This window comes from Anopheles ziemanni, chromosome X (genome assembly GCF_943734765.1).
Source record: "Anopheles ziemanni chromosome X, idAnoZiCoDA_A2_x.2, whole genome shotgun sequence".
Classification (NCBI taxonomy): domain Eukaryota; kingdom Metazoa; phylum Arthropoda; class Insecta; order Diptera; family Culicidae; genus Anopheles; species Anopheles ziemanni.
In genome coordinates this window covers 16,219,647-16,247,583 of record NC_080707.1, presented here as the reverse complement: position 1 = coordinate 16,247,583, position 27,937 = coordinate 16,219,647, and the positions used below count along the sequence as shown (strand labels likewise).

Sequence of the window (27,937 nt, the reverse complement as noted above, 5' to 3'; positions counted from 1 at the left end):
CATGAGATAATTGATCCTACCAAGCAAAGAGGTATCGGAAATTGTTAATGCGTAGTAGCGGAAACCAGCTAGACTTCCTTCCTTTTAGATGGAAAACGACATGAATCTCCATTCCCATTTCAATAACTAGCTGGAAATTCCTCACCAAGGCAACTAGCGATACACTTTGAGGTTTCTTTGTTACACACCTGGATTTCGCTGGCTTGCAGACACTTCCTTGAACCACTATCCAATCACTAAATGCCACAACCAACGAGAAACAACACCGACTTCCACGACGGCTAGCACCTTTCTGAGCATTCGATGTGCTGGCGATCATAGGCAAACCTCACCATCAGCAGCAACATACTTGCAGCTGTTATGCTGGTGTTCGTGCCGTTGTACGGCGCAGGGTGGGGAAAATCGTGGCCCATTTCAATTTTTCTTATTTTATTGCGTAGTACATTCAAGGATTTCTCTGTATGAGACGTCGTCGACAGGGCGAATATTGGAATTTCTAGTGGATGGATGCACTAATGACGCATCGAATACTGGATGAATCATGTGCGAAAATTCCCTTGAATATTCCTACATCCACATACTGCGGTAAAAGGATGACGGGGTGGCTGTACGAGAATTTATTGTGCAAGGCCATAAGATGAGGCACGGGTGTGTTGGTAATATGCTTCCGCTGACATAAACACACACGTAGCGACATGGACCGAGCAGCTGAGCGCATGTTTCGTCATGTTCAGTTGGTCTTCCTTTGTTTTCCTAACTTCTTTTTCTTTTCTCTTCTTATCTTTTTCACCCGAGGAAAACTGGAGATTTTCATAAGAAGATCATTGAAAATGTCATTTGATTAGCACAGCGAAACCCGCACACGAAAGACCTGGAAAAAAGAGCGTACTTTTTAGAAGTTTTTTACTAAAGTAGCTGTAAAAAAACATACATAAATCATCGGTTGTTTTCTTCGATTCTTCTAGAGCGAGACGCAGTAAACTTCGTCGCTTTCTATTGTTCACCCTACTGTCATGAACTTATGTTTACATTGTTATTCTAGCACTGCACCTTCCTAGCTACATAAATGCAACCATATTTAATTTGAACGAACCGTTGGAAAATCTTACTTCGTTTTTATGCAAGCCGTTTGTCGAAATTTAGATTGTTATTTGTGTGGTATGAAATATTTATGTTTCAAATAATGAGCTCACTACGAAAAATAGAAGTAACACTATAATGTTTTATGGGCATGATTTCAATTCAAACAATTGTGATTTGCATGTTATAACAATCAGTTTCAAAACCTTTTGCCATATTATAAAATAATGTATTTGAATTATTGTTTTGTGAGAACAATCAAGCGTTGATAAAAAAAAAAACTTACACGGTTCTATTTTTATGTCACTTCGTTTTTCATTAATAAATGGCTGAATTCGACTGAAAAGTAAGAAACTGTCCAGAATAATACGAAGGTAATGGATTAAAAAGATGAGAAACCGATTGTAAAACATTCTAAACTGGAAAAAACACATGCAAAACTGTGATGGTGCAATTGTTATTTCGCTCGCTAATGAAATTGATTCCCACAACGGGTTTTCTTTGTTTTAAAATACTCCAGCGCTCATTTTCACAGACAGACGATTGACAACCGAAATAAGCTGTGGAATCTTTAATTTGTAAAAGTATATCTTTAACGTTTGTCAGGGCAAATATGATTTATTTCTTTTTGTGCAATAAATTAAGCCATAGTGGCTGAAATTACCTGAATATATTGGTTGGTTCAATCATTTGGGTTCACCGTATTGTTATTACATATAATCAAGGGTTAAGCTACTTACTGAAACAATTCGTTACAAATTAACTTTATTAACTAAGCCTTTCGGTGATTATAAATGGGAAATGAATTCATCGCATCTGTGCCTCCCCATAGCTCATTTTAAAATTGTTCCTACGACATTGCAAAGTTCATGAGGAATTTCTGTGAACGAAAGGACAGAAAATAATCGTTAAAATGGGTTCGAACGATCGCACGGATGAGGAGAACGTTACCTTGACCGGCGGGAGTGCATTCGTTAGGGTGAGACCGATACTGCGGAGTGCTACGGTTGGCACAAAATCGGTCGTGTACAGCCGTTGGAGGCTGTGCGTCGTGAGGAGAACGGGCAGATTGTGCTTCAGCCGCTGCTGTTCGTACCTAACCAGCTCGTTGAGGTTGTTGACGCCCAGCCCGGCGTAGTTGGCGCTCGCCAGCATGTCGGTAAGCGCCTGCACATCGCCAAAGCCGAGATTGACGCCCTGGCCAGCGAGAGGATGCACCCGATGGGCGGCATCGCTGCAGTAGGAATAGAAATGAACAGCATTCCATTAACATTTAGGTCAGGAGGAGGTTTCGTGTTGGAGTGGGCTTCTTCCCGACCTACCCGATCAAACAGACGCCCTGACCAACGTAGGTGCTTGTGTGTCCCAGCCCGAGTGGGAATGCGGCCCGGGAGTTCGGCACTTCCGCCTCCACGACGGGCGCGGACTCGAAACGCTGGCCGCCGGTGGTCGTTTTGATCAGTGTGTGCACGCTCTTCATCACATCGTCCACCAGCGAGTTGTGGGGTACCGGTTTGTTCTAAAACGGAAATGGTGGGTTTAGGTCTGGCGGTGCTCTGAATATACACACCGTCGCAACGACCGGCGGCAAAACTTACGAAGGCGGCATTGACCGCACTGGCGAATGCAGTGGCGTCGAGCTGTAGGAGTTGTTTCGCCTCGGCCACACCGGTCGACCACACCAGCGAGCTCATCTCGTCGTTGAGCGGAAGCAGCGCAATCGGTCCCGTCGGCAGGAAGCGCTGCCACGCCGTCACGTTGTCCGCCGTCCGCGGCGGCGCCAGGCGGAGCGTTGCCACCACGCCCATCTGGTTGTAGGCCAGCGTGAAATTGTGTACACCCATCTGCCTTCGCACCAGCGAATTGTAACCGTCGGCACCGACCTACGAGAAAAAAAACATTTGTTAGCGAATTATGCATTTGGTTTCCGGTGCCGGTTAAAGCAGTTCGACCACCAGCGAACTATCGTTAAAACTAGAACCACCCTAATGGTTAAAACGGACCGATGTGAGTTTCACAGATTTTCAATCTTGTGAAAATAGTGAGGTTTGGGAAGGAGAGGTAAGAAAAATATCAAGTACCAAAAATAAACACTAAATAAAAGGCTGAATAAAATCTTCCGTCTACTGTAGTTTCCTAAACGTGTGTTAAAACACACACAAACAAACGCCAACCCAGACAAAACAAATATCTTAAGGCCATATTAAATGTTCCTTCGTGACACCGGAGTTCGTCTTGTTTCACAGAAGCGACAGAATAAATACCATCCATCAACAAGTAATAACATAAACATCTAACTTAACTTAAACTTTTGGATTCAAACGGTTCTGTAGAACAGCCGTCTTGGAAAATTCATTTACAACGCTAAACGAATCGCCAGTGCATGTAGTTGCTGGATCCTGGGCAGGCAAAATATGTTCCTCCAGCTGCGCTCTGTGTACGACATGGCTTTTCACGTGTTCGACCCCCACACATCGGTATGCAATGCGCCGGACGGAAAGATGAAAGGCGGACGGAATTGCGCTGGTTAGGCACCGATAATGCGGGAGGTAAGTTGGTAACGCATCTTAATTATAACCACGTTGTTGTCCCCCGAGTTGCGTTTGCTCCCCCTCTCTCTCTTTTACTCTCCCTCACTGTCCTTCTACTCCTTTTATGGCACACATGTTGGGGTTGGTTCGCGTACGAGAGTTATCGACAGCTTGAGATCATGAGACCGGATGCGAAAGCATTTTCCCATCGTCGCACGCCACCGCCACCACATTGGACTCATTATGCGCGTTCTGATTCGGGTGCCAGTGGTAACGTGATTCCACCCCCAGGTTGGCCAGTTCCGCCGACGGACATAAACGATCTCCCGCCGGCACCGGTGGCGACAACGGCGACGACGACGACGACGACGAGTGCTAATTAGTGCCGATGCTAAACATTCCCATTTTTTTCCACCGTCATCAGAGCTGGGGAGCTGTCCTCCGAGCATTCCCCACCGCAGCAGGCGAACACACGGAGGTGGTCGTGCACCATTTCCTCTCGACCTGCCTTCTCCCACCAACAAGAGGGGGGGATGGGCTTAACATCGTCGTCGCCACTGATTTTCCACACTCGGCGGATGTTTCTGTAAGCGCGTCGGCGTCCTCTTCGTACGACCACTTGCGTGTGTGTGGTACGTCCCACGCCGCCGACCGCCGTGTCCTGCTCCCCATTCCCCCAATGCCATCGCTTGCTGCCATTGCCATCCCGTTGAGAGGCACTCCATCTGGTTCTCATTTTCATCCGGCTCCCGAAAAACCACCGCAAATCGACCGCGGGTGGGAAGAAAGTATGCGCGTTCACGGGAAGACGTTTCGCTGATGGTTTTTCACGCCGCCACATCCTCTTCGCGGCGTTGGGTGGCCAGCTCTCCCGCGCAGCAAAATTCGCTCTTTCGCTTTCGCCCGCGTTGGCCAGGCGCATCCTGCATGGCGCGCAGCATCTCTCCATGCTCTCTCCAAGACGCTCCCGTGTGCGTGTGTCTGTTCGCACTCCTGTGTATTTATATATTCATATTCCTTCTGCTTCTCCAGCGGGGAACCGCGGCGGGGCGGGGCTGGCGCGCTCCGGGTTTTAGAAAAGCGTGAACAGATCATGTTCTCCTGAACGCCGCTCTCTTCCATCGGTGGGCCGTCTCATGGCCACGGGGTCGGGTAAGGAAGGAAAAGTTTGCCGGCAGGGTGGTGGGAGGGTTCTCTGCCGGTGGCCAGTCTGCGTAGGGTGTGCTGGTTGCGTTTCGCGGCGGCGGCTGGCCGGGTCCATCATCGTCGGGATCGTTTGCATCAGTTCTCGGTTGGCGTTCGACGCGGTGCGGGCTCAAGGAAGCCTTCGGGTTCGCGTTGCAAACGGGAAAGCCCTGAAAGACGGCAAAGTGGTTGTTGTTTTGGTGGTGAAACCATTGCCCCATCGGAGGGCCTCCCAAGGTAGGAAATCGCCGGCATTCGACGCTGCCCGATCGGGGGACTTCGATCAACCCAAAGCCTAAAAGGCACGAAATCTGGAAGCCATCAAAATAGTCCACTTATCCAGTCCAGTGTGGTACAAGTTGCTAGTGGCGATTCAGGGAACACAACAGGATGTTCACGAGTGGGAAGGCACGCTCCTGAAGACTTCTGAGAAAAAGTGTACAACAAGAAAGTGTTAATATTTGGGACGGTCTGAACGTGAGTTGAGTTTACGGATTGTTTTTCCATGGAAAACGAATTCCAAGCGGATCTGCTTTCTGTAACGATCGACTGCACTGTCCGTGCAAGATTTAGGAGCTCACCCGTCTAATGTTGCGCCGCGGCAATATAGGTGTCTGTGCAATCAGAGGCATCGCTCCCCAAAGTGGACTCACTTCCCGCAACGGAGCACATAAACACGGCTAATTAAAAGCGTGATCAGCGGCTTCAAACCGCACGCGCCGACGAAATTGATCATTTTCCTCTTGTTTTTCCGCGAACCGTCGCCGCGCGCTCGCTCATTTTCCAACCGCGCGCGCCAACACCGCACACCAAATTAACGCCGAAAACGAATGTTTTGTTTACAAATTCCAAATCTTCCAGAAGTGGCCTCTTCAGCGAGTGCGGATGAGCGGCGCCCTTGCTCGGCGTGTGGTAAAAAAACATGGTGTCGTCGTCGCTGCTTCCCCATGTTTCCCCCCCAACTAGCCCTCCCGCTTCCCCTCCTCTTGCATGCAACTGGTGGCTTTGGGTCCAGGCGGGCATTGAAAAGCAGACCGTGCGGAAGAACACACAAAAATAAAAGAAAACAAACTTCTGACTTTGGGGAGCAACTCCAGCTGCACCGAAACCCCCCCACACGAGGATATGGTTGGGAATGTGCAAGACGCCAATGCCTTTGGGACGCGCAGAATTCCAGATTGTAATCAACATTAAAACTCTCTTACGTCAGAACAACACAAAAGGAGAAGCATTTCTGGCGAACGTGAAGCAGGAGGAATTTCACGGTCAACCTCAGGGAGTTCTGACTCAATGCTGTATAAAAAGTCCTATTTTCCGACTTTTCATATACAGCTATTCTTAAAAGTGAAGGTGCAGTGTCACTTTTTATATTTAACTCCAAATATCTTGGCTACTGTTTAACGCAGGTCGAATATTCCAAACGAAATTTGATTTGCTTTTGCAGTTTTGTTTTACGCCATCAACGTGCAGGATCCTTCAGTTGAACTGGCAACTAATCAACCAGACAGTAATAGTTTCATTGAATTACATTTCGATACATGATTTAAACTTTTAATTCAAACACCCTAAAAAGGACACGAGTTTTTAAAGTAGTTATACTCTGCAAAACTATATCGTTTATGGTATTTTCCAAGGAAAAACAATGGGAAGTATGATTGAACTTTTTTTCCTAGTTGACAACTTCCCAGGTCAAACATATGATAAGTTCAGGTTTTGAAAATGTTGGCGTCAGAGCTCGACACCACTATTAAAGATAAAAGAGAACACATCCCTTCAACATTTGATACATTTGCTAGCTTGCAAGAGATAGCTTTGTTTGGAAAAATGCGTGTGAAGCCGGATCGCGTATGGTGCATTCTCCTGATGCGATTCAAACATCCTAGGGAGATCCAGTCTTTTCGTCAATATCCTCCCATTTAAAAGACACATTAAAATGATCAAATGGCGTAGCATTAATTAGGATGGCCTTCGTAAACTTTGACTAAAACGTAGAACGTTTCGTAGAAGGAAAATCCAAAACGGTGTACATCTAGTTGTAGTCTCACTAGCGTGCTAATTCGGATCGTTTAGGCGAAGGTTTACAACCCGTTACAGGTCGTAAGAATTAAGGGTGTTGAGTGTGGATCGTTTTGGTTTCGCGATCCAACACCTTTGCAAACACTATTGGTGCACAGCCTCTGCTAGGAAAGCGAACAACAAGTCGCATCTTCGCGGCTAACGAGACGACGCAGCATCGCACCGGACGTGCCAACGGATGATGGTGGCCGGTGTTCGCGTTTAGCGGTGTTTCAATTTTCACCTTCCTTCCTTTAGCGCAACACGTCGGTCGGTTCGAGATTTGTTCCACTTCACGGTGGCCACACCGCCAGCTCCGTCTCCCGGGGCGAAATTAGTTACAAGCGCAACACTAAACAAATCTTTCGCTGGTTATCCAAATAACGCACCCACACACCGGCCGATCGTAGCGGGTAGGTGTGGGAGGAGAAATGGGAAGCGTCCCGTTGACGTTGCCTTCACCGGGAGTCGCTGGTCGTGCACCTCCATCTTGCCTTGTCGTGTAGCATGCAGTTCCCGTTTGCATGCTCGCCCCGGGAAATTGCTTGACGAGTGACACACGCGAAGCAGCAGTCGATGGATTGCGTGTTGGCGTCGAAATCCCGGGTTTTGCGGTGTAACATGCCCACAGCTCGCTTACATAAACGTGTCGTTGGACGCCCGTTGGTCGTCCGGGGGTTCTACTCGGGGCTTACATAAGCCCAGCTGGAGCGGGGGTTGCAATCATCCGCCCAAGATAGCCGATGATGTTGTTCGGCTCTGTAAAACAGTCTCTGATTCGTTGCTACTGCGTTTTGCGCACACCGTTGGCGGTCGGCGTGTGTTTACCTTAGCGTCGGAGGGGGCCCTTACGCGAAGATCGGTGACCATGGCTGCACTAATTGTTCGCCCTTCCATGGTAAACGTTTTCCTAGAATAAGTAGGTTCCGGGAGCTGCAGCAAACTGCATACGCTGCTGTGGCATTATTCTTCCCTCCAACCACGACTAGCTTGCCTGCGTCTTCTCCGAGAGGGGTTCCTCTAGTTGCACACTTGCTGTTCTGCGGCGTGTGGTTGTACTAAATCATCTCGTTTTTTTCACCCCAGCTCGCCGGTGAGAGGGTACACGGATCTAGTGTACTGACATCGAGCTGCTGCTAGAGGCCAGCGCGTGCGGCATGGACACGGTGCGATTTTCAATCATAGTAGGCTCCCGTTCACCTTGACCGGCATTGGCCCGGTACCTCCCAACACACACACACACATACTGATCGGTGGTTTGTGGTTTTGTTTCCGTCCGGATAGGAGAATGAGATGCGGTGGGAGGACGAGTACCGGATGTACTATCAGGAGCCGGAGGACGATGCCAGCGACCCGCCGGACAGTGCCGGCCGCTACCGGCTGAGCATCTCGAGCGAGAGCGACGTCGGCGGGGTGGAGATTTCGTCGCCCAACCAACCGCACGACTTCGGGACGGGCCGCGAGAGTCAGGAGGAGATATGGGCGTACGCCGAGATCGAGTCCGGGCTGAAGGAGCTGCCCGACGGTGAGCGGATCGCGGAGCTGCTGCTGTGCAGCCTGGTGCCGGTCGGCGACATCCTGCAGGACTTCGGCCAGCACGTTACGACGGTGCTGTTGCTCGCGGTCTGGTACAGCAAGCACGACCTGCTGCGGAAGGTGCTGGCGCTGGAGGGCCCGAACGTGCACGCGTGCGACACTGCCGGCAGATCGGCGTTGCATCTGGCATGCTACATCGGCGACTACAAGGCGACCGAGCTGCTGCTACAGCACGGTGCGAAGCCGCACTGCTGGGACAAGGAACGGGCTGCCACTCCGCTGCACTGCGCTGCCAGGTAGGTCCACTTCGATCCTTCCGATACACTCCTATTGTAGTTGGCTACAAGTCATTCGTATTAGTGGTAATAATAAATGGAAACCAACAAACATATCAATCGGCGACGAGGATTTCTGAAGCGTATCTCCGGGTAACAATGCACAAGTTGACTGAACTCCTCGTTTGGCAGCAATTAAACACGAATCTACAAAACCAAAGTCATAGCGAAAAAGTTATCCAATCAATCGCTTCAGGAATTCTAGATTCGAGGGAACTTTTTTCGACTTCTGGTACACGCAGAAGCGGATCAATCCGTTCGGGGGCCCCAAGCGGTTGGATAAACGGGACCCTCCAGACATTTCCATTGCTCTAAGTGTTTCTATACTTATGGCCAAAATTGGACTTATTTTTTACAGCAGTTAGCAATCCTTTATACATATTTTTAGCAATCCTTTATACACATAAAGGACGCATATTTGCTTATTTTATGAAATCAGACATTAGATCTTCATTATCTGAAAATAATCGCAATCGCAATAGGGGTTTTTTAAATCGCTCTCAAATTATCAAATCTTTTTATCAATTTTAACAGCGATGACGAAAACATTTTAAATTTTTTTTTTTTTGCTGGTAGACCGTAAATTGAGAGCATTTGAAGTCAAACGGACATTATTAGATGAGAAAGAAGATTCATGAAAACATATTCTGGCAAGGTTTTAGGTGAAAATTAACAATGGATAAGCAATATTAAAATACATCTGTACTAACTTTGATCAAAGTATGTGTACCGCTGAGAGAATAAATAAAATTGGTAGTTACTTTTGCGGTCTGGGGTTTTCATCACGGGGCCCCCTTAAGCTCGGGGCCCCCCGCGGCCGCTCAGTCCGCTCATAGGTAGATCCGCCTCTGGGTACACGGACATTACGATGATGGTTACTACGGAAATTAAGTACTTAAGTAAAGTATTAATCCTTCCGAAACAACTCAGAGAACTCACCCTTCATGAAACAGCCAACGTTAGGAAATTGTTTGGACGACAGAAACCGCTTCTTCACGCAAGAAATCAGTGTTTGCAATGTGTGAAAAATTAATCAGACAATTTTTCAACGTTTGCTCACGATTAACGATAAACATTGTGAGTCGTTTCAACTATACAAGCTATCCGTCGATCAATGTTTAACGTGTGTGGACTTCAACCTCTGTGATTCAGAAGATGGCAAATAATGAATCTACGGAAGTTCTAGTTCATCTAGCTTTGGATATTGTGAAAGAGCACTTTCGCTTGACAAGCTTGAGGCAAGATGGTTGGTTGGTATCCATTCTATTCGCCATATTAAGATCAACCCAGCGAACCGGGTATGAGTTTCAATCCCATTTCCCAATGTCCTCTACCTTCCACCGTTACAGTTGCGGGAGTCTGGAGTGTGTGACGCTGCTGCTCGACCAGCACGTGGACATTAATGCCGGCATCGAGAAGTATTCGGCGCTGCACTACGCGGTGATGCGCAACAGTAAGAGCTGCGTGGAGCATCTGCTGCAGCGCGGCGCCAACCCGAACACGCCGCAGGTGTACACGCAAACACCGCTGCATGTGGCCGCAGCCCTCGGGTACACGGAGTGCATGGAGCTGCTGCTGGCGCATGGTGCCGACGCACGCTCGCAGTACGGTCAGAAGAAGATCACCGCACTGCATCTGGCCGCGTCCGAGAACTACCTCGAGTGCGTGAAGCTGCTGGTGGCGGCCGGGGCCAACATCGACGCACGCAATCGCGACCAGCAGACGCCGCTGCACCTGGCCTGCCTGTCGCAGTGCCACGAAACCGTCACGTACCTCATCGGGCAGAAGGCGGACGTGCACGCGGTCTACCGGGACGGCCGGACGGCGCTGCACGCGTCGATCGTGAAGGAGTCGCGCTTCTGGGACTGCACGCTCAGCCTGCTGAAGGCGAAGGTGGACGTGAACCGGGCGGACCATTTCGGCTACACGCCGCTGCACATCGCCGCCCTCAACGAGTTCAGCACTTGCGTGTACATGCTGATCGAGTACGGTGCGGACATAACGGCCCGCACCAACGGTGGCGTGTCGGCGCTGTCGTTCATCATCCGCCGCACGCCCGAAATCATCCCGCGCTACATCGACAAGCTGGACGCGGCGATCAGCGTCAACAGCATCCACGAGATCGGCGACGTCGACTGCGAGATCCGGCTCGACTTCCGGCTGCTGGTGCCGAACAACGAGCGCGGCGAGACCGAGCTGCTGCTCGCGTTCATCGAGGTCGGCCAGAAGCGCATCCTCAAGCATCCGCTGTGCGAAACCTTCCTGCTGCTGAAGTGGCGTCGCATTCGCAAGTTCTTCATCTTCAGCCTCTTCTATCACGGTCTGTTCGTGCTGCTGTTCACCGCGTACGTGCTTGGCGTGTACGTGCAGGACTGCCGCACCCGGAACTGCCAAACGCCCGCCTACGTCCCGGCCGTCGGCTACATCATCATCCTCTTCAATCTGGTCCTGCTGACCAAGGAGATCTTTCAGATGATGCACGGGTTCGTCAGCTACGTGCGCTACTGGGAGAACTGGTTGCAATGGAGCATCGTGATCGGCATCTTCCTCTGCACGGTGAGTAACCTTTTTCACCTCCAACGCACCAAGAGCCGGATAATAAGACGGTAGTCAAAACAGGCAGCCTGAAGTGTCGAGGGTTTCAAACTTTTTGATCATATTTTTCCAATTTTAATGACGTTTCAATTCATGAGACTGTGGATTCACGTTCACACGAAAGAATATCACTGACGTATTTCAAAATATGAGTTTGATGCAACTGAACTGTCTGAATTTTGGGTCACAAACTCACACCCGCTTTTTTCCGGAAAAGTATATTACGTTTCTATCTTTCGTTCTCTACCCCTTCCCGAACAAGCATAATGGACTCAGCGACGTCAACTCCGTCATGATATGGCAGCATCACGTAGCTGCTGTCGTAATTTTTCTCGCCTGGCTTGAGCTTATGATGCTGGTAGGGCGCTTTCCCATCTTCGGGTTGTACGTTCAAATGTTCACCACCGGTAAGAAGACACAACGGGATTTTGTTTTTCTTCTCCTTCACTCTGCCATTGCCCCATTTGCAGTGGCGGTCAATTTCTCCAAGTTTTTGATGGCCTACTGCTGCCTGCTGATCGCGTTCGGGCTGAGCTTCTGCGTGCTGTTCCCGAACTACATCGCGTTCAAGGCGATCCCGCGCTCGCTGCTGAAAACGATCGTCATGATGGCGGGCGAGCTGGAGTTCGAGGACATCTTCTACGGCGAAAACCTGAAGATCGAGTACCCGGCGACGGCGCACGGCATGTTTCTCGCCTTTGTGCTGCTGGTGACGGTGATACTGACCAACCTGCTGGTCGGTCTGGCCGTCAGCGACATCCAGGGGCTGCAGCAGTCGGCCGGCCTCGACCGATTGTCGCGCCAGGCCGAGCTGATCTCGCGCCTCGAAGGGCTAATGTTTTCACGCCTGCTGCGCAAGGCACCGATACGCATCTGGGCCCTCTTTCAGCGGATAGCGCTGCTGAAAACGTCCCGCTGCCGGCTGCACTTTCGTGTCAAGCCGAACGATCCACGCGAGAAGCGGGTACGTATAAAAAAGGGTGAATAGTGCATCAAGGCAAACCCATTGATATATGTACCGTTGTAGATCCCGAAGGAGCTGATAACGTCCATCTACAAGCTGGTGGCCGAGCGGCGCGAACGCAACCAATCGATTCGACGCCGGCAAACCTATCGCAACATGCAGACGTTCAACGACCTGCTGATGGGCGACGACGGTGCGGTGACGCTGCGCCGGAAGCACTTCAAGACGATCAACAAGAATCGCACCATCTCGGAGAACTTCTACGGCGGTACGCGCCCGGACACGATGCCGGCGGCTCCGACGGTGCGCACGAGCGCGACCAGCACGGCCAAGGCGCTCGAGGAGACGCAGAAAACCATCCTCAAGCGGTTGGACGAGCTTAGCAAAGACCTCGATATTATTAAGAATAAAATAAAGAAATTGTGAAGCATGCACACATAAATCCCGGGTCGTGTACTCACCAGCAGATCACAGCAAAGACGCTCGCCGCTGGCCAGCTGCACCGTGCTCTTTTCCGCACCGTCACGGATCAGCTCGCAGCTGGCCAGCTTGGACGCGTAGCGTATCTCGACGCTCGGTACCGACTGCAGCTGACGGTAGACGCTGGCCAGTAGCACGTCGTTCTCCACTATCCAGGAGATGTTCTCGGACAGGTCGTCGTAGTTGAACGTGATCAGCGCATCGGAACAGGCGTCCCATACCTGCATCTTCAGCACCGGCTTCACCCGCGTCCGCTCGATCTCTTCCCACGCGCCAATGCTCTGCATCAGCCGGTACGTGCCCTTGCTGATCGCCGACACCCGATTGCTGTACTGCTCGGCAGACGGTTCCTTAAAGCCGGGTGCTGCCTCGAGCAGCAGTATGCGCTTGTCCTGCAGCCGACTATTTTTCCCTGCAATATGTTACGAAATCAGATACCGAGTGAAAACCAGCGAGCCGGCGAACGGGTTGAGCCTTACCGAGGGCGCACGCGAGCGCCGTGCCCACCATACCGCCACCGACGATGATTATGTCATAATGCTGTGGTGCGCCATCCGGTCCAGTTGATTGCGGGCGGTTGATCGTCGTGGCTATCGTTCGCCATTGGTTCGATTTGAGCGCATTACTGGCGACACTTTTCAGTAGCACTCTTCCTTGGATTAACCGGTTCATTTTCACTGCACTTCTGTGTACGTCCGTTGCATTTCACAACAAACCTTTTGACAACTGCGGGCCAGACCAAGTTTTCCAAACAACAGGTTGCACCGAAGTACCTTCCCACAGTCCGCCATATTGGAACGGTTGTTTATTTACAAAATATCACAAATTTTAGTATCAAATAATTACAGAAACAATATGCCAGCCATCATGCAACTAGTTTGAGCATTTACTGATAACCTCCTCGATTACTGATGATTGGTGAATTTTTGTTTTTGACCCCAAGTGCCTAGTGGTTGTTGCAGGTTTTGAACGCAGGCTAGTGCATTTAAATTTCAAACGGGCCGTTACTCCGAGTATTACAATCTAATCGAAACAAATAAGATACATGCAATGGGTGTAATGTGTTTGCAACACTCTCGGGCATGATGACAGACGAATGGTGAGTTGTTAACGCTTGCGGTCATCCCAAACAGACACAGTAAGGCTAACCATAGCCACCCTTTATCGGTTATAAAAGATATATCGCTAGTGAAATATCACATACAATTCAAGCTAGGAAAAGACGTTCTTACCTCAAAGCGGCTAGCGCTTTATGATCGACGGTAAAATACAGACACTAGCAATTGATAGCAAAACGAGCCGCTGAATTTTGTCCTATAACAATCACTTTAGATTTATTACGTTTTATGCCCCGATAAGGCCAGTGCATTTCGCGTTCTGCCGATAATACAAGGTTTAAAAAAATAAAAAGAAAACGAAAAAGCACATACTACGTCGAATATCGAAACAAACCGCTTTGATCCTTAATTTATCGTTGGAATGTGGCAGTCAGTTTTACTTCTATATGGTTCGTATATAAGGTCTATTCAAAGACATGTGTAAAGTGCTACAGAAAGCTAACAACAGTTCGTCTCAGCTCGTAAGAAGAAAAACATCAACTAAATTAAGTAACCAACGGGTATATATTGTATGTATCTAATTCGAAAGTGTCTACTCTCCGGGCGCCTACTTGATTCGTTTATACGTTTATATCCTACAACTAACCCTAGGAATACCCTTTACGGTGAAACGCAGTGGTAAGTCCAATCGTAACGCGCAGTGTTTAGCATCATCAATCCACAGCATTCGTTTGTGTTTCCCTTTTTCGAAAGGCCAGGCGGTATTGGACAATGGACTATATTTATCGTTTCGCCACACGCATACGTCTGATGTGTTTCGTTTTCTGGTGTGTTTTTATTGGTATAAATAACGTGCGTTTCATTTATCTTTCTTTTTCAATTTTCGTCTAGCTTCATATACCAACTCTCTAGTATCACTCATTTAGTTAATTTTTCCTATCGCATTTCCCACTCGTTTCCAATATGTTAGCATATTGGATACTGCTAGTAAATGCGCCTGCCTTGTCCCCAATTTATCCCTGCAGATAGACATAAGCGCACACACGCACGCACTCCATTTTCGATCATCATGAACGCTCGCGCTTTTTGAACACGCGTATCGGGGGTACCATTATTAAATTGATCTACTATTTTTCACTGCGTGGTTGTGTGATTACCATTTTGATTTTGATCATATTTAGACTCACTCATGGTTTTGTATTTGTTTCCTGTTTTTTACTAGCCCCGTGCTGTCTTTTCTGCTAATGTGCTATTGGTTTTCTCTTCTAAATCGCTTTTTAAATGATGAACGATGTGGATGCGCATGTGTGCCTGTGTTTATATGCTCTATTTACAGCAAGTCATTTGCTGGGGCAGTCTAATACAGGTCGGAGGAGTGTGAACAGAATAAAGTATTGGTGGTCTTCCACCCAAACAGATGATTTACATCTAAATTCACAACAAGAAAGAAATAGTAACTAGGGGGGGGGGGGGGGGGGGGGGGGGGGGGGGGGACACACGCTTCTCTGCCAAATCAACTCTTGCTAATTGAGAACCGATGGAAGTAGTCAAGGTAATAATAATAGGTTAGCTTGGAAATATGGTAGAAAATGAAAAAAAAAAATGTGTGCATTAGGCAAGCACGTCCATTCAAGTACTCCACGCAATATGCCTATCACTAATATTGATGATACGATGATGGTTGTTTCAACCGCAGCATCCGCTATACCGAACTACAAACTATAAAATAACCGAACTCGTGTACCGCTACGTAAGCCCAAGTTGCTTCGCAAAGGAAGAGATCGATCGACGATGGAAGAGCTTGTGCAGTTATCCACTGTTCCCGTGTGTTGTTTTTGCACTTCCCCGCGTTCAAATCCGATGACTTCTCAAATAGTAATTTGGATTGGTGGCTTCAAACGGTGCCATCGGGTTGAGGAATCGACTGGTGGTGGATGATTAGTTAGCTTCGTTTTGTGTGTATTGCAAGACACCCGCGTGAATCGGTCCTGTGTACGCCGTCAGTTACCAGTGCGGCTGTATCTCCTGGAACTTCCACGACTGATAGGCATTGTTGATATCGCACGGCATTAGCGCGAGCTGGCGCGTCTGCGGCTGGTAGCCCATGCACTTCTTGTACGTTCGATGGAGCAGCGTACCGGATTGCTCGTCGTACTGCCACGGGCCGTCGACGGTGCCGAGCCGGCAGAAGGACAGCTTGATTTCGGCGTTGTACGATTCGATACAGCGCTCGCCGACGCCGAGCTGACCCGCACCGTTCAACCTGAGCAGCTGGTTGTGGCCCTGCCCGTGGCACGGTTGCAGCCCGATGTTTGCCGGCGGCTGTCGCCCCAGTGCATCGACACACTTTTCCATCCCGACGTTACGCAGCTCACCCCACTTGACGTTCGCGGGGAGCATCGGGTACTTGTCCAGCACGTCGTACGCCACGTTGTCCATGTACCAGCGGAAGCTCTTGCACTGTAGCCGTTCCTTGAGTGCCAGCTGCTCGCTGATGTCGCCCATGTCGAGGAAGCGCGCGAGCGGCTCGCGCGTATAGAAGTACTCCTTGTACTGCTCATCGAACCACGTCTCGATCACGCGCTTGTAGTTGATGGTAATCAGCGGACCCTTCTTTTTGCTCGCCAGCTTGCCAAAGTTGTACGGCATGAAGCCACGATAGACGTGGCCGACGCGCGAACACGGCACCCACTCGATGCTGCCACCGCACTGCCAAATCTTGAAGCTCAGCTCAAAGTTCTCCCCGCCCCAGACGAGCAGGCCGGAATCATACGCGCCCAGGTCGAGGAAGAACTTCCGGTTGATTGCAAACAGTCCGCCGGCGTGAGTCGGACTGCGATACGGTTCGCTGTCGTGCTTGCGGCGCTTCTGCTCGCGTCGCGGCACCTCGTTCTCCTTGTACAGCATGCCCCACTCGAAGATGCCCCGGTAGTGGTGTCCGTCCGCGTACACCGGCCTGTACTCGAACGTCTTGTGGTCGATGCCATCGATGATCGGCACCGTCATCACGGTCCGATCGCGATGAATCGGTGCCAGAAGTGGCGGTAGCCAGTTCGTGTTGACCTCGCAGTGCGCGTCGAGGTACACGATCACCTCGCCCGTTGCCTCCTTGGCACCTCGCGATCGCGTCCGGATGAGACCCTCGCGCTCGCTGTTCCGTATCAGCTTCACCATGCTGCCGAAGCGCTCGATGTACTGCTCCAGTTTGCCACGCAAATCCTCCTTGTCCGAGAAGTCGTCCACGAGAATGATCTCGTGCAGCAGATGCTTGGGGGAGCGGTTCAACACCGAGTGCACCGTTCGCATCAGTACGCTGAAACCTTCGTTGTGGAACACGATGATGACGCTCGTCTTCGGCAGATCGTACGGATAGTCCCAGTGGCGGCACTCCTCCAGCCGCGTGTCACGTATTGTCCGGTCGAGCGAAATCGCATCCGATACGACGATGTTCATGCCGTACTCCATCTCCGCATCGGTCGCCCGGTTCTGCTGATCCTCCGGCAGAACATACGCCTTTCCACCCTCGCCCGGTCCCTCCTTAGGGTTCAAATCGGTCGGCTCAAAGTTACCGAGCCCCTCCACCAGCTGCGGTACCTCCTTCGGATGGCTCTGATCTTCCTGCTCCACACGGCCGCTTCCGTCTCGGCGCGCCGCAAACCGGGCATTGTACGCATCCTGCACCGACCGGTGGTCAACGCCGGACCAGCTGGCGAGCATGTACAGTATCAGCACCACGATCGCAAGCCCGATCGCGATCCGGAATATCCGGCCACCCCGTATGTTCGTTACACGCATCGCCAAACACTACCTTTCTCCGGAACCGTTTCTGGCTACGTGTCCTCTGCTTCTGGCTGCTGTATGTATGGGCGCACCAATGTCACCTACACAGCTCCACGGCTGCACTGCGATGGAAGACTAGGAATATAATGGTTCCGATTGTTTATATACAACTGTGTTCACACAGCTAGTTTTACCGCTGTTCCGTTGTTTTATATCCCACGTCGCCTGCTCGATGTTACGTTCCACCTAGTTCTGGACCGGACTAGATCCGGTTCAAAGGCGGATGTCACGGATTGTCCTTGTTTGCACTTTTTTGTTCTTCAATCACTCCACACTGCTTCAATGTTTTTGACTTCGTTCTCAAGTCGAAATGCCGGTATCAGCAGATAGTTCGATAGAAGCTACATCGGATTAGCTGCCGTAGCGGAATGCTCGGTCCATCTTATCTGTCCTGTGTCGGACTCTAGTTCGGTAGATGCATGCGTGTGCGATTTCGTTCATACGTAAACAAATGTCAAACTATGCAGCAAAACGTACGTTTGTCCAGCAGCATCTGCCTATTTGCTCATTTCGTTTTTAATTAGCTACTTAAAGCGCTGGTGTTGGTTTGATACGCTTTAACATTCTATAACGAAAACATAATTTCAATTATCACTTTTATCCCTTTTGCTTTTGAAACTAAAAGTTCAAAAATCTACGCCTGTCTTTGAAAAAACCAGTACAATGGCGGATATTTTTATTATTTTCAGATAATCGCGCCGGACCATTCGATGTACAATAGAATATTATGAACATTTAAGGAGGTCTGGATTGTTTGCAGAATACCATCATTTCATGAAATTAAGTTATAAATTAATTATAGATCATCAAACTGATAGACAGTTGGTGAGCCTAGAACTCCACCCTGTAAACAGACGTATGTATCTTGAAATCCGGTATATCATCCAGTCACATGTTTTTGGTGTTATAAGGAAAAGTTTTTCAAGTAGACGGAGTATTCTACGAATACGTGAGTATTTATCGAAGAAAATAAATTCCAGTGTATTCCATTCACTTTTGTTTCGAATCTTATCTGTGTTCGACTCATGCCAGTGATATGTTCTTCCAATTCGGATGTGAAAAAAGCAATTCTTTGGAAAGAACGAGATTGTTATCTATGGCAAGCGAACGGAATTGCGAAATACAACAGTAGGCACAGCTGCAACCGAGAAGGCAGGGTATTAATTAACGCTATTCGTGTACAAAACTGCTCGATTCCGCTTATTGGGTTATTGACTGTCAAACGTGTTCTGCGCACATGCTCCGAATTCGCGAAAAGGCTTTTCCATCGCCCACCATGGCAGCTGTCATGCTGACTTCCGTCGACGCACTGACCAAAGGCTTTATGGTTTCTTTTCGAGCTGACACTCTCATCCGGGTACATGTGTTTAGCATTCGTCCATGGTTATTAGATTAAAAATTTAGTGTTCTTCGATCGAATCATCAAGTTAAGTGAAGTTACTTGTGTGGCGCCCGATAGTAAGATGCTTGATGTGCTTGAAGTTTTGTAAATATCATCGGTTTATGCGAAACAAATCGCAATGCCGATCTCGCAGGCCACTTGCCGCACAGAGGATGTCGTAAAAATGGCTTGATGATTCGACGAAAGAGCAATTGTTCCACCAGTAGCTGCCATCACGAAAGTGGGAAGATTAAAGCTTTTTCACACAGTGGATCGCGTCTGGCATTAGTATTTCGAAGTTTTATTTCTGCTATCTTACTGATATTTTAATTTTCCATTTCCAGTTGGAGTAGCCCAATATAAGGCAGGAACCATGCAACTACACGTGCGGGGATTGAATACCCATGTCCTGGATGTCTTGCCAGGCGACAGCATTGCCCACGTTAAGGTATGTGTTAGTTGATTTTAGCGTTAAGGCACGGTATGATTTTTTTGGGACAACAATGATGAACGATAACACGAAAATGGTGTGTGCAGTGATCAGCAGAGACTAATTTCTCATTGGGTTAGCCTCCCTAGAGTCGTTGCTAGAGGAAAATCTGAACATTCGTAGCGCGTTCCAAACCAAATACGGTTATTTGGAATTGTGTTAACCAAAGTTTAGAACATTTGTTCTTAGACAAAGGCTGTTGAGAGATTGTGGCATCAATTACCCAGATTCAAAGAATATCAGTTTGAGATGTTGAAACTTTGTAACAGATAAACGTTAACACCAAAATGGTGTGTGCAGTGATCAGCAGAGACTAATTTCTCATTGGGTTAGCCTCCCTAGAGTCGTTGCTAGAGGAAAATCTGAACATTCGCAGCGCGTTCCAAACCAAATACGGTTATTTGGAATTGTGTTAACCAAATGTTTAGAACATTTGTTCTTAGACAAAGGCTGATGAGATATTGTGACATCAATTACCCAGAATCAAAGAATGTCAGTTTGAGATGTTGAAGCTTAGTTAGTAAAACATAAACGTTAACACCAAAATGGTGTATGCAGTGATCAGCAGAGACTAATTTCTCATTGGGTTGGCCTCCCTAGAGTCGTTGCTAGAGGAAAATCTGAACATTCGCAGCGCGTTTCAAACCAAATACGGTTATTTGGAATTGTGTTAACCAAATGTTTAGAACATTTGTTCTTAGACAAAGGCTGATGAGTGACATCAATTACCTAGAATCAAAGAATGTCACTTTGAGATGTTGAAGCTTAGTTAGTAAAACATAAACGTTAGCACCAAAATGGTGTGTGCAGTGATCAGCAGAGACTAATTTCTCATTGGGTTAGCCTCCCTAGAGTCGTTGCTAGAGGAAAATCTGAACATTCGTAGCTCGTTCCAAACCAAATACGGTTATTTGGAATTGTGTTAACCAAAGTTTAGAACATTTGTTCTTAGACAAAGGCTGTTGAGAGATTGTGGCATCAATTACCCAGATTCAAAGAATATCAGTTTGAGATGTTGAAACTTAGTAACAGATAAACGTTAACACCAAAATGGTGTGTGCAGTGATCAGCAGAGACTAATTTCTCATTGGGTTAGCCTCCCTAGAGTCGTTGCTAGAGGAAAATCTGAACATTCGCAGCGCGTTCCAAACCAAATACGGTTATTTGGAATTGTGTTAACCAAATGTTTAGAACATTTGTTCTTAGACAAAGGCTGATGAGATATTGTGACATCAATTACCCAGAATCAAAGAATGTCAGTTTGAGATGTTGAAGCATAGTTAGTAAAACATAAACGTTAACACCAAAATGGTGTATGCAGTGATCAGCAGAGACTAATTTCTCATTGGGTTAGCCTCCCTAGAGTCGTTGCTAGAGGAAAATCTGAACATTCGCAGCGCGTTTCAAACCAAATACGGTTATTTGGAATTGTGTTAACCAAATGTTTAGAACATTTGTTCTTAGACAAAGGCTGATGAGTGACATCAATTACCTAGAATCAAAGAATGTCACTTTGAGATGTTGAAGCTTAGTTAGTAAAACATAAACGTTAGCACCAAAATGGTGTGTGCAGTGATCAGCAGAGACTAATTTCTCATTGGGTTAGCCTCCCTAGAGTCGTTGCTAGAGGAAAATCTGAATATTCGTAGCTCGTTCCAAATCAAATACGGTTATTTGGAATTGTGTTAACCAAAGTTTAGAACATTTGTTCTTAGACAAAGGCTGATGAGTGATTGTGACATCAATTACCCAGAATCAAAGAATGTCAGTTTGAGATGTTTAAGCTTAGTTAGTAAAACATAAACGTTAACACCAAAATGGTGTATGCAGTGATCAGCAGAGACTAATTTCTCATTGGGTTAGCCTCCCTAGAGTCGTTGCTAGAGGAAAATCTGAACATTCGTAGCGCGTTCCAAACCAAATACGGTTATTTGGAATTGTGTTAACCAAAGTTTAGAACATTTGTTCTTAGACAAAGGCTGATGAGAGATTGTGGCATCAATTACCTAAACTCAAAGAATATCAGTTTGAGCTGTTGAAACTTAGTAACAGATAAACGTTAGCACCAAAATGGTGTGTGCAGTGATCAGCAGAGACTAATTTCTCATTGGGTTAGCCTCCCTAGAGTCGTTGCTAGAGGAAAATCTGAACATTCGCAGCTCGTTCCAAACCAAATACGGTTATTTGGAATTGTGTTAACCAAATGTTTAGAACATTTGTTCTTAGACAAAGGCTGATGAGATATTGTGACATCAATTACCTAGAATCAAAGAATATCAATTTGAGAGGTTGAAGCATAGTTAGTAAAACATAAACGTTAACACCAAAATGGTGTGTGCAGTGATCAGCAGAGACTAATTTCTCATTGGGTTAGCCTCCCTAGAGTCGTTGCTAGAGGAAAATCTGAACATTCGTAGCGCGTTCCAAACCAAATACGGTTATTTGGAATTGTGTTAACCAAAGTTTAGAACATTTGTTCTTAGACAAAGGCTGATGAGAGATTGTGGCATCAATTACCTAAACTCAAAGAATATCAGTTTGAGCTGTTGAAACTTAGTAACAGATAAACGTTAGCACCAAAATGGTGTGTGCAGTGATCAGCAGAGACTAATTTCTCATTGGGTTAGCCTCCCTAGAGTCGTTGCTAGAGGAAAATCTGAACATTCGCAGCTCGTTCCAAACCAAATACGGTTATTTGGAATTGTGTTAACCAAATGTTTAGAACATTTGTTCTTAGACAAAGGCTGTTGAGATATTGTGACATCAATTACCTAGAATCAAAGAATATCAATTTGAGAGGTTGAAGCTTAGTTAGTAAAACATAAACGTTAACACCAAAATGGTGTGTGCAGTGATCAGCAGAGACTAATTTCTCATTGGGTTAGCCTCCCTAGAGTCGTTGCTAGAGGAAAATCTGAACATTCGTAGCGCGTTCCAAACCAAATACGGTTATTTGGAATTGTGTTAACCAAAGTTTAGAACATTTGTTCTTAGACAAAGGCTGATGAGAGATTGTGGCATCAATTACCTAAACTCAAAGAATATCAGTTTGAGCTGTTGAAACTTAGTAACAGATAAACGTTAGCACCAAAATGGTGTGTGCAGTGATCAGCAGAGACTAATTTCTCATTGGGTTAGCCTCCCTAGAGTCGTTGCTAGAGGAAAATCTGAACATTCGCAGCGCTTTCCAAACCAAATACGGTTATTTGGAATTGTGTTAACCAAATGTTTAGAACATTTGTTCTTAGACAAAGGCTGATGAGTGATTGTGACATCAAATACCCAGAATCAAAGAATGTCAGTTTGAGATGTTGAAGCTTAGTTAGTAAAACATAAACGTTAACACCAAAATGGTGTATGCAGTGATCAGCAGAGACTAATTTCTCATTGGGTTAGCCTCCCTAGAGTCGTTGCTAGAGGAAAATCTGAACATTCGCAGCGCGTTCCAAACCAAATACGGTTATTTGGAATTGTGTTAACCAAATGTTTAGAACATTTGTTCTTAGACAAAGGCTGATGAGTGATTGTGACATCAATTACCTAGAATCAAAGAATGTCAGTTTGAGATGTTGAAGCTTAGTTAGTAAAACATAAACGTTAACACCAAAATGGTGTGTGCAGTGATCAGCAGAGACTAATTTCTCATTGGGTTAGCCTCCCTAGAGTCGTTGCTAGAGGAAAATCTGAATATTCGTAGCTCGTTCCAAACCAAATACGGTTATTTGGAATTGTGTTAACCAAAGTTTAGAACATTTGTTCTTAGACAAAGGCTGATGAGTGATTGTGACATCAATTACCTAGAATCAAAGAATGTCAGTTTGAGATGTTGAAGCTTAGTTAGTAAAACATAAACGTTAGCACCAAAATGGTGTGTGCAGTGATCAGCAGAGACTAATTTCTCATTGGGTTAGTCTCCCTAGAGTCGTTGCTAGAGGAAAATCTGAACATTCGCAGCGCGTTTCAAACCAAATACGGTAATTTGGATACGTGCTTACCAAATGTTTAGAACATTTGTTCTTAGGTAAAGGCTGTTGAGTGATTAAAGTATCACTTAGTTAAACTCAAGTCAGAACAGTAGTGAGAGTAAAACTAAAACAATTATAACATAGTTTTTGGATTGTTAAACGGAATTTAGACTGTGCAGTGTACAGCAGGGCCCAGTTTTCCATTTTTTGAGCTAGGCTCGCTGGTACCCACTGCCAAAATATAGTCTGAATAGTTTGACCCGTTTTCCGAAGCGCACGCATGGTTATACGGGATAAATCTTCCGTACAACAAAGACATGTTAAGTAAAAACAAAATAGTAAAATAGGACAGAACAGCAATCGTTACCAAACTGTAACACTTCGTCACTCAAGGTACGGTTTAAGAACGGTTGCAAAAATAGAAAGGATCACAATTCTCCTAGAGAATCATCTGATTATGCATCGCTTATCCCGTGTTGCACGATTATTGCTCGCCGGCACGGCTTAATTCTATGCAACAGTTTGAATATAAATTGTACGAAACGTATGAATCAAAAGCAGATTATTGCACAAACACCTGTGAAAGATTTAGCAATAGTAAATCTACCCGGTTTCTACGGCTTCTCATAATAACCAGGATAACGAATATTGGATATTAATCCAATATTTGTTCGTACAAACCAAAGAATTTTACCTTTTATCAGCAGAAATACGTATCATTTGTACCCATTTTGATTTTAAACATCTGCGTGCACATTTGGCCCGATTAACACGAATGTTCAAGGTGTTTTATCTCTAAAGTGTACGCGAGATAATTAAGTAGTATTATCTACCCGACTTGTGTGGTTTCTCATGTTAATCGGGATCGCGATTACTACAACAATTTACAAACGTATATCATAACATATTATTCTGATAATGTGTTTGCTTCGGAAATATTGAGAAGCGTTTAGATGCAGCACCTCTCGTAGCAAGGGCCGTGGATTAATTAGATTTCTACACCTACATGTCCATTATCTCACACCCATGCAGTTACAATTATATACGAATATAATACGAATACTATAGGGAGATAAAATTAACCACATTCTCAAAGTACTGATAATCTATCGCAAATGCAAAAGAACTGATGATGATTAGCGAGAAATTAAAGCATAATTAATGTTTAGGGCAGATCCAGCGGAACTTGCAGAAAATCAACTGCGGGAATCCTCCAATTAATCGTGCCTATAAAATGAAGCTATGCTTTGGAAACACTGAGAAGCGGATATGCGACACCTCTGGTGGCACTGACCGTGGTTTAAATAGGTTTCTACACATTACATACATGTTCGGCATTTGTAAAAAATCAATAGTTATGCCCATTCTCTCACAGCCATGCAGTTACAATTATATGAGTGTTTGTTTAGTATTCTGCTAAATGAATAATGATGGCTGCTATACCAATTTGGAAGATTTGAGACCTTTACAATCGCACTCACTATCGATACTAAAGGGAGCTAAAATTAACCACATTCTCAAAGTACGCATTTACGATTAATGAAAATTTAAAGCATAAATATGGTTACGGCAGATCCAGCGGAAACTTGCAGAAAATCAACTGCGCGAATCCTCCTACTATTAATCGTGCCTATAAAATAAAGCTATGCTTTGGAAATACTGAGAAGCGGAGTTGCGGCACCTCTGGTGGCACACTGACCGTGGTTTAAATAGGTTTCTACACATACACTTACGCGATTGATAAAACTATCGGGATTGCGATTGTTAAAACAACTGATAAAAGCACAACAGATCATTTAATAATATGTTGCATCAAATTCTATTTGAAGCATATGCGTACACCTTTGGCCCGATTCACACGAAAGTTGATGGTGTTTTATTTCTAAAGTGTACGCTAGATAATGGTAATACTATCTACTCGATTTGAATGGTTTCTCATATTAATCGGGATCGCGAATATTACAACAACTTATAAAAGTATAAAAGTATATTTAAAGCATATGCGTACACCTTTGGCCCGATTCACACGAAAGTTGATGGTGTTTTATTTCTAAAGTGTACGCTAGATAATGGTAATACTATCTACACGATTTGAATGGTTTCTCATATTAATCGTGATCGCGAATATTACAACAACTTATAAAAGTATAATGTTAGGTATTATCCACATTCTCAAAGTGCGCATTTATGATTAGTGAGAAATTAAAGGATAAATATGGTTACGGCAGATCCAGCGGAAACTTGCAGAAAATCAACTGCGGGAATCCTCCAATTAACCGTGCCTATAAAATGAAGCTATGCTTTGGAAATACTGCGAAGCGGATATGCGACACCTCTGGTGGCACTGACCGTGGTTTAAATAGGTTTCTACACATTACATACATGTTCGGCATTTGTAAAAAATCAATAGTTATGCCCATTCTCTCACAGCCATGCAGTTACAATTATATGAGTGTTTGTTTAGTATTCTGCTAAATGAATAATGATGGCTGCTATATCAATTTGGAAGATTTGAGACCTTTACAATCGCACTCAATATCGATACTAAAGGGAGCTAAAATTAACCACATTCTCAATGTACGCATTTACGATTAATGAGAATTTAATGCATAAATATGGTTACGGCAGATCCAGCGGAAACTTGCAGAAAATCAACTGCGCGAATCCTCCTTTTATTAATCGTGCCTATAAAATGAAGCTATGCTTTGGAAATACTGAGAAGCGGAGTTGCGGCACCTCTGGTGGCACACTGACCGTGGTTTAAATAGGTTTCTACACATACACTTACGCGATTGATAAAACTATCGGGATTGCGATTGTTAAAACAACTGATAAAAGCACAACAGATCATTTAATAATATGTTGCATCAAATTCTATTTGAAGCATATGCGTACACCTTTGGCCCGATTCACACGAAAGTTGATGGTGTTTTATCTCTAAAGTGTACGCTAGATAATGGTAATACTATCTACTCGATTTGAATGGTTTCTCATATTAATCGGGATCGCGAATATTACAACAACTTATAAAAGTATAACGTAAGGTATTATCCACATTCTCAAAGTGCGCATTTATGATTAGTGAGAAATTAAAGGATAAATATGGTTACGGCACATCCAGCGGAAACTTGCAGAAAATCAACTGCGTGAATCCTCCTATTATTAATCGTGCCTATAAAATGAAGCTATGCTTTGGAAACACTGAGAAGCGGAGTTGCGGCACCTCTGGTGGCACACTGACCGTGGTTTGAATATGTTTCTACACATCCATTTACCGGATTGATAAAAACCTACCGGGACACAGACTGCTGCATTATCTTACATCCATGCAGTTACAATTATATGAGTGTTTGTTTAGTATTCTGCTAAATGAATAATGATGGCTGCTATATCAATTTGGAAGATTTGAGACCTTTACAATCGCACTCAATATCGATACTAAAGGGAGCTAAAATTAACCACATTCCCCAAATACGGATAATTTATTACAAATGCATAAGAACTGAGACACATTTTTGGTAAATGAGAACCTAGAGCATAAATATTGTTATGGCAGATCCAGCGGAATCTCGCAGAAAACCAACTGCGGGAATCCTCCTAATATTTCATCTTGCCAATAGGAAAGTTAGGGAATGCTGAGAAACTGATAGATGCGTCGCCCTGTAGTGGTACTGTACTGTCCGTTGGTTGTAAGCTTCCCACATTCGTTACACCACATCGTGTTATCGTTGTCTTCATTATAGTTTTAGGTAGAGTACTTAACTGTACATTGAGCAAATTTTTATTTAATACTAATCTTGTTTTTATTATTCTCTTTTTTCGTGTGATCGATTCTACCGTCTGCAATTCCCAATCCCCTGTTCCGGATACCGTTCGTCCGATGCAGGCGTTGGTGGCAAACCTCGAGTCGGTCGAGGCAGAACAACTGAACCTGTCCTGCGAAGGTACGCTCCTGGCCGAGGACTTGACCGTTTCGCAGCTGCACTCCGTCGAGCTCGACGTGACGGTCGGTCTGCTCGGTGGTAAGGTGCACGGTTCACTCGCTCGTGCCGGTAAGGTGAAGGGCCAGACGCCGAAGGTCGAGAAGAAGGAAAAGAAGAAGAAGAAGACGGGCCGTGCTAAGCGACGCATCCAGTACAACCGCCGCTTCTCGAGCGTCGTCCAGGCGTATGGCCGCCGTCGCGGACCGAACGCTAACTCTGCCACTTAGGTTGGAGTCGTCGCGCCCGGCAACCACAAACAATCATGAATAATTTCGTACGTAAGCAGAAAGAATGAAATGAAAGCCTATGATCGTTTGCGGCAGAAGTGGTTAAAATAAATTCGTCATTCACGATCCCAAGCTTCACGTCGTTTTTCCTATTCTGAATTTTTGGGTTGGAAATCAATAATTACACTAGCCTAAACAAAGCTCCTAAAGACAGTTGTTGACAGTGGCAAAC

General features: G+C 46.0%; 4 protein-coding genes across 5 annotated transcripts; 2 read left to right on the top strand and 2 right to left on the bottom strand.

Annotated features, from left to right (window-relative positions):
• Positions 1 to 1,831: 1,831 nt before the first annotated feature.
• LOC131291180 (ubiquinone biosynthesis monooxygenase COQ6, mitochondrial) lies at positions 1,832 to 13,433 on the bottom strand. The gene is made up of 6 exons (XM_058320370.1): positions 13,241 to 13,433; positions 12,743 to 13,173; positions 2,679 to 2,963; positions 2,403 to 2,599; positions 2,032 to 2,314; positions 1,832 to 1,960 (listed from the first exon to the last, which is right to left on the bottom strand). Exons 1-6 carry the CDS (start codon positions 13,431 to 13,433, stop codon positions 1,931 to 1,933), a joined length of 1,419 nt encoding a protein of 472 aa, XP_058176353.1. The 3' UTR covers positions 1,832 to 1,930.
• Positions 8,009 to 12,707, top strand: LOC131290366 (transient receptor potential channel pyrexia). The gene is made up of 6 exons (XM_058319516.1): positions 8,009 to 8,035; positions 8,136 to 8,683; positions 10,072 to 11,278; positions 11,580 to 11,724; positions 11,788 to 12,281; positions 12,345 to 12,707. The coding sequence occupies exons 1-6, from the start codon at positions 8,009 to 8,011 to the stop codon at positions 12,705 to 12,707; spliced, it is 2,784 nt and encodes a 927-aa protein (XP_058175499.1).
• Positions 13,434 to 15,429: 1,996 nt separating the features above from the next.
• LOC131290385 (N-acetylgalactosaminyltransferase 7) lies at positions 15,430 to 18,079 on the bottom strand. 2 transcript variants are annotated; one of them, XM_058319538.1, is made up of 2 exons: positions 17,794 to 18,079; positions 15,430 to 17,721 (listed from the first exon to the last, which is right to left on the bottom strand). In XM_058319538.1, exon 2 carries the CDS (start codon positions 17,612 to 17,614, stop codon positions 15,824 to 15,826), a length of 1,791 nt encoding a protein of 596 aa, XP_058175521.1. In that variant the 5' UTR covers positions 17,615 to 17,721; positions 17,794 to 18,079; the 3' UTR covers positions 15,430 to 15,823. The 2 variants fall into 2 exon arrangements, with proteins under 2 accessions (XP_058175521.1, XP_058175522.1); XM_058319539.1 differs by having other exon boundaries at positions 15,430 to 17,716.
• Positions 18,080 to 19,358: 1,279 nt separating this feature from the next.
• LOC131290388 (ubiquitin-like FUBI-ribosomal protein eS30 fusion protein) lies at positions 19,359 to 27,705 on the top strand. Its single transcript, XM_058319542.1, has 2 exons — positions 19,359 to 19,488; positions 27,382 to 27,705. Exons 1-2 carry the CDS (start codon positions 19,414 to 19,416, stop codon positions 27,703 to 27,705), a joined length of 399 nt encoding a protein of 132 aa, XP_058175525.1. The 5' UTR covers positions 19,359 to 19,413.
• Positions 27,706 to 27,937: the final 232 nt, after the last annotated feature.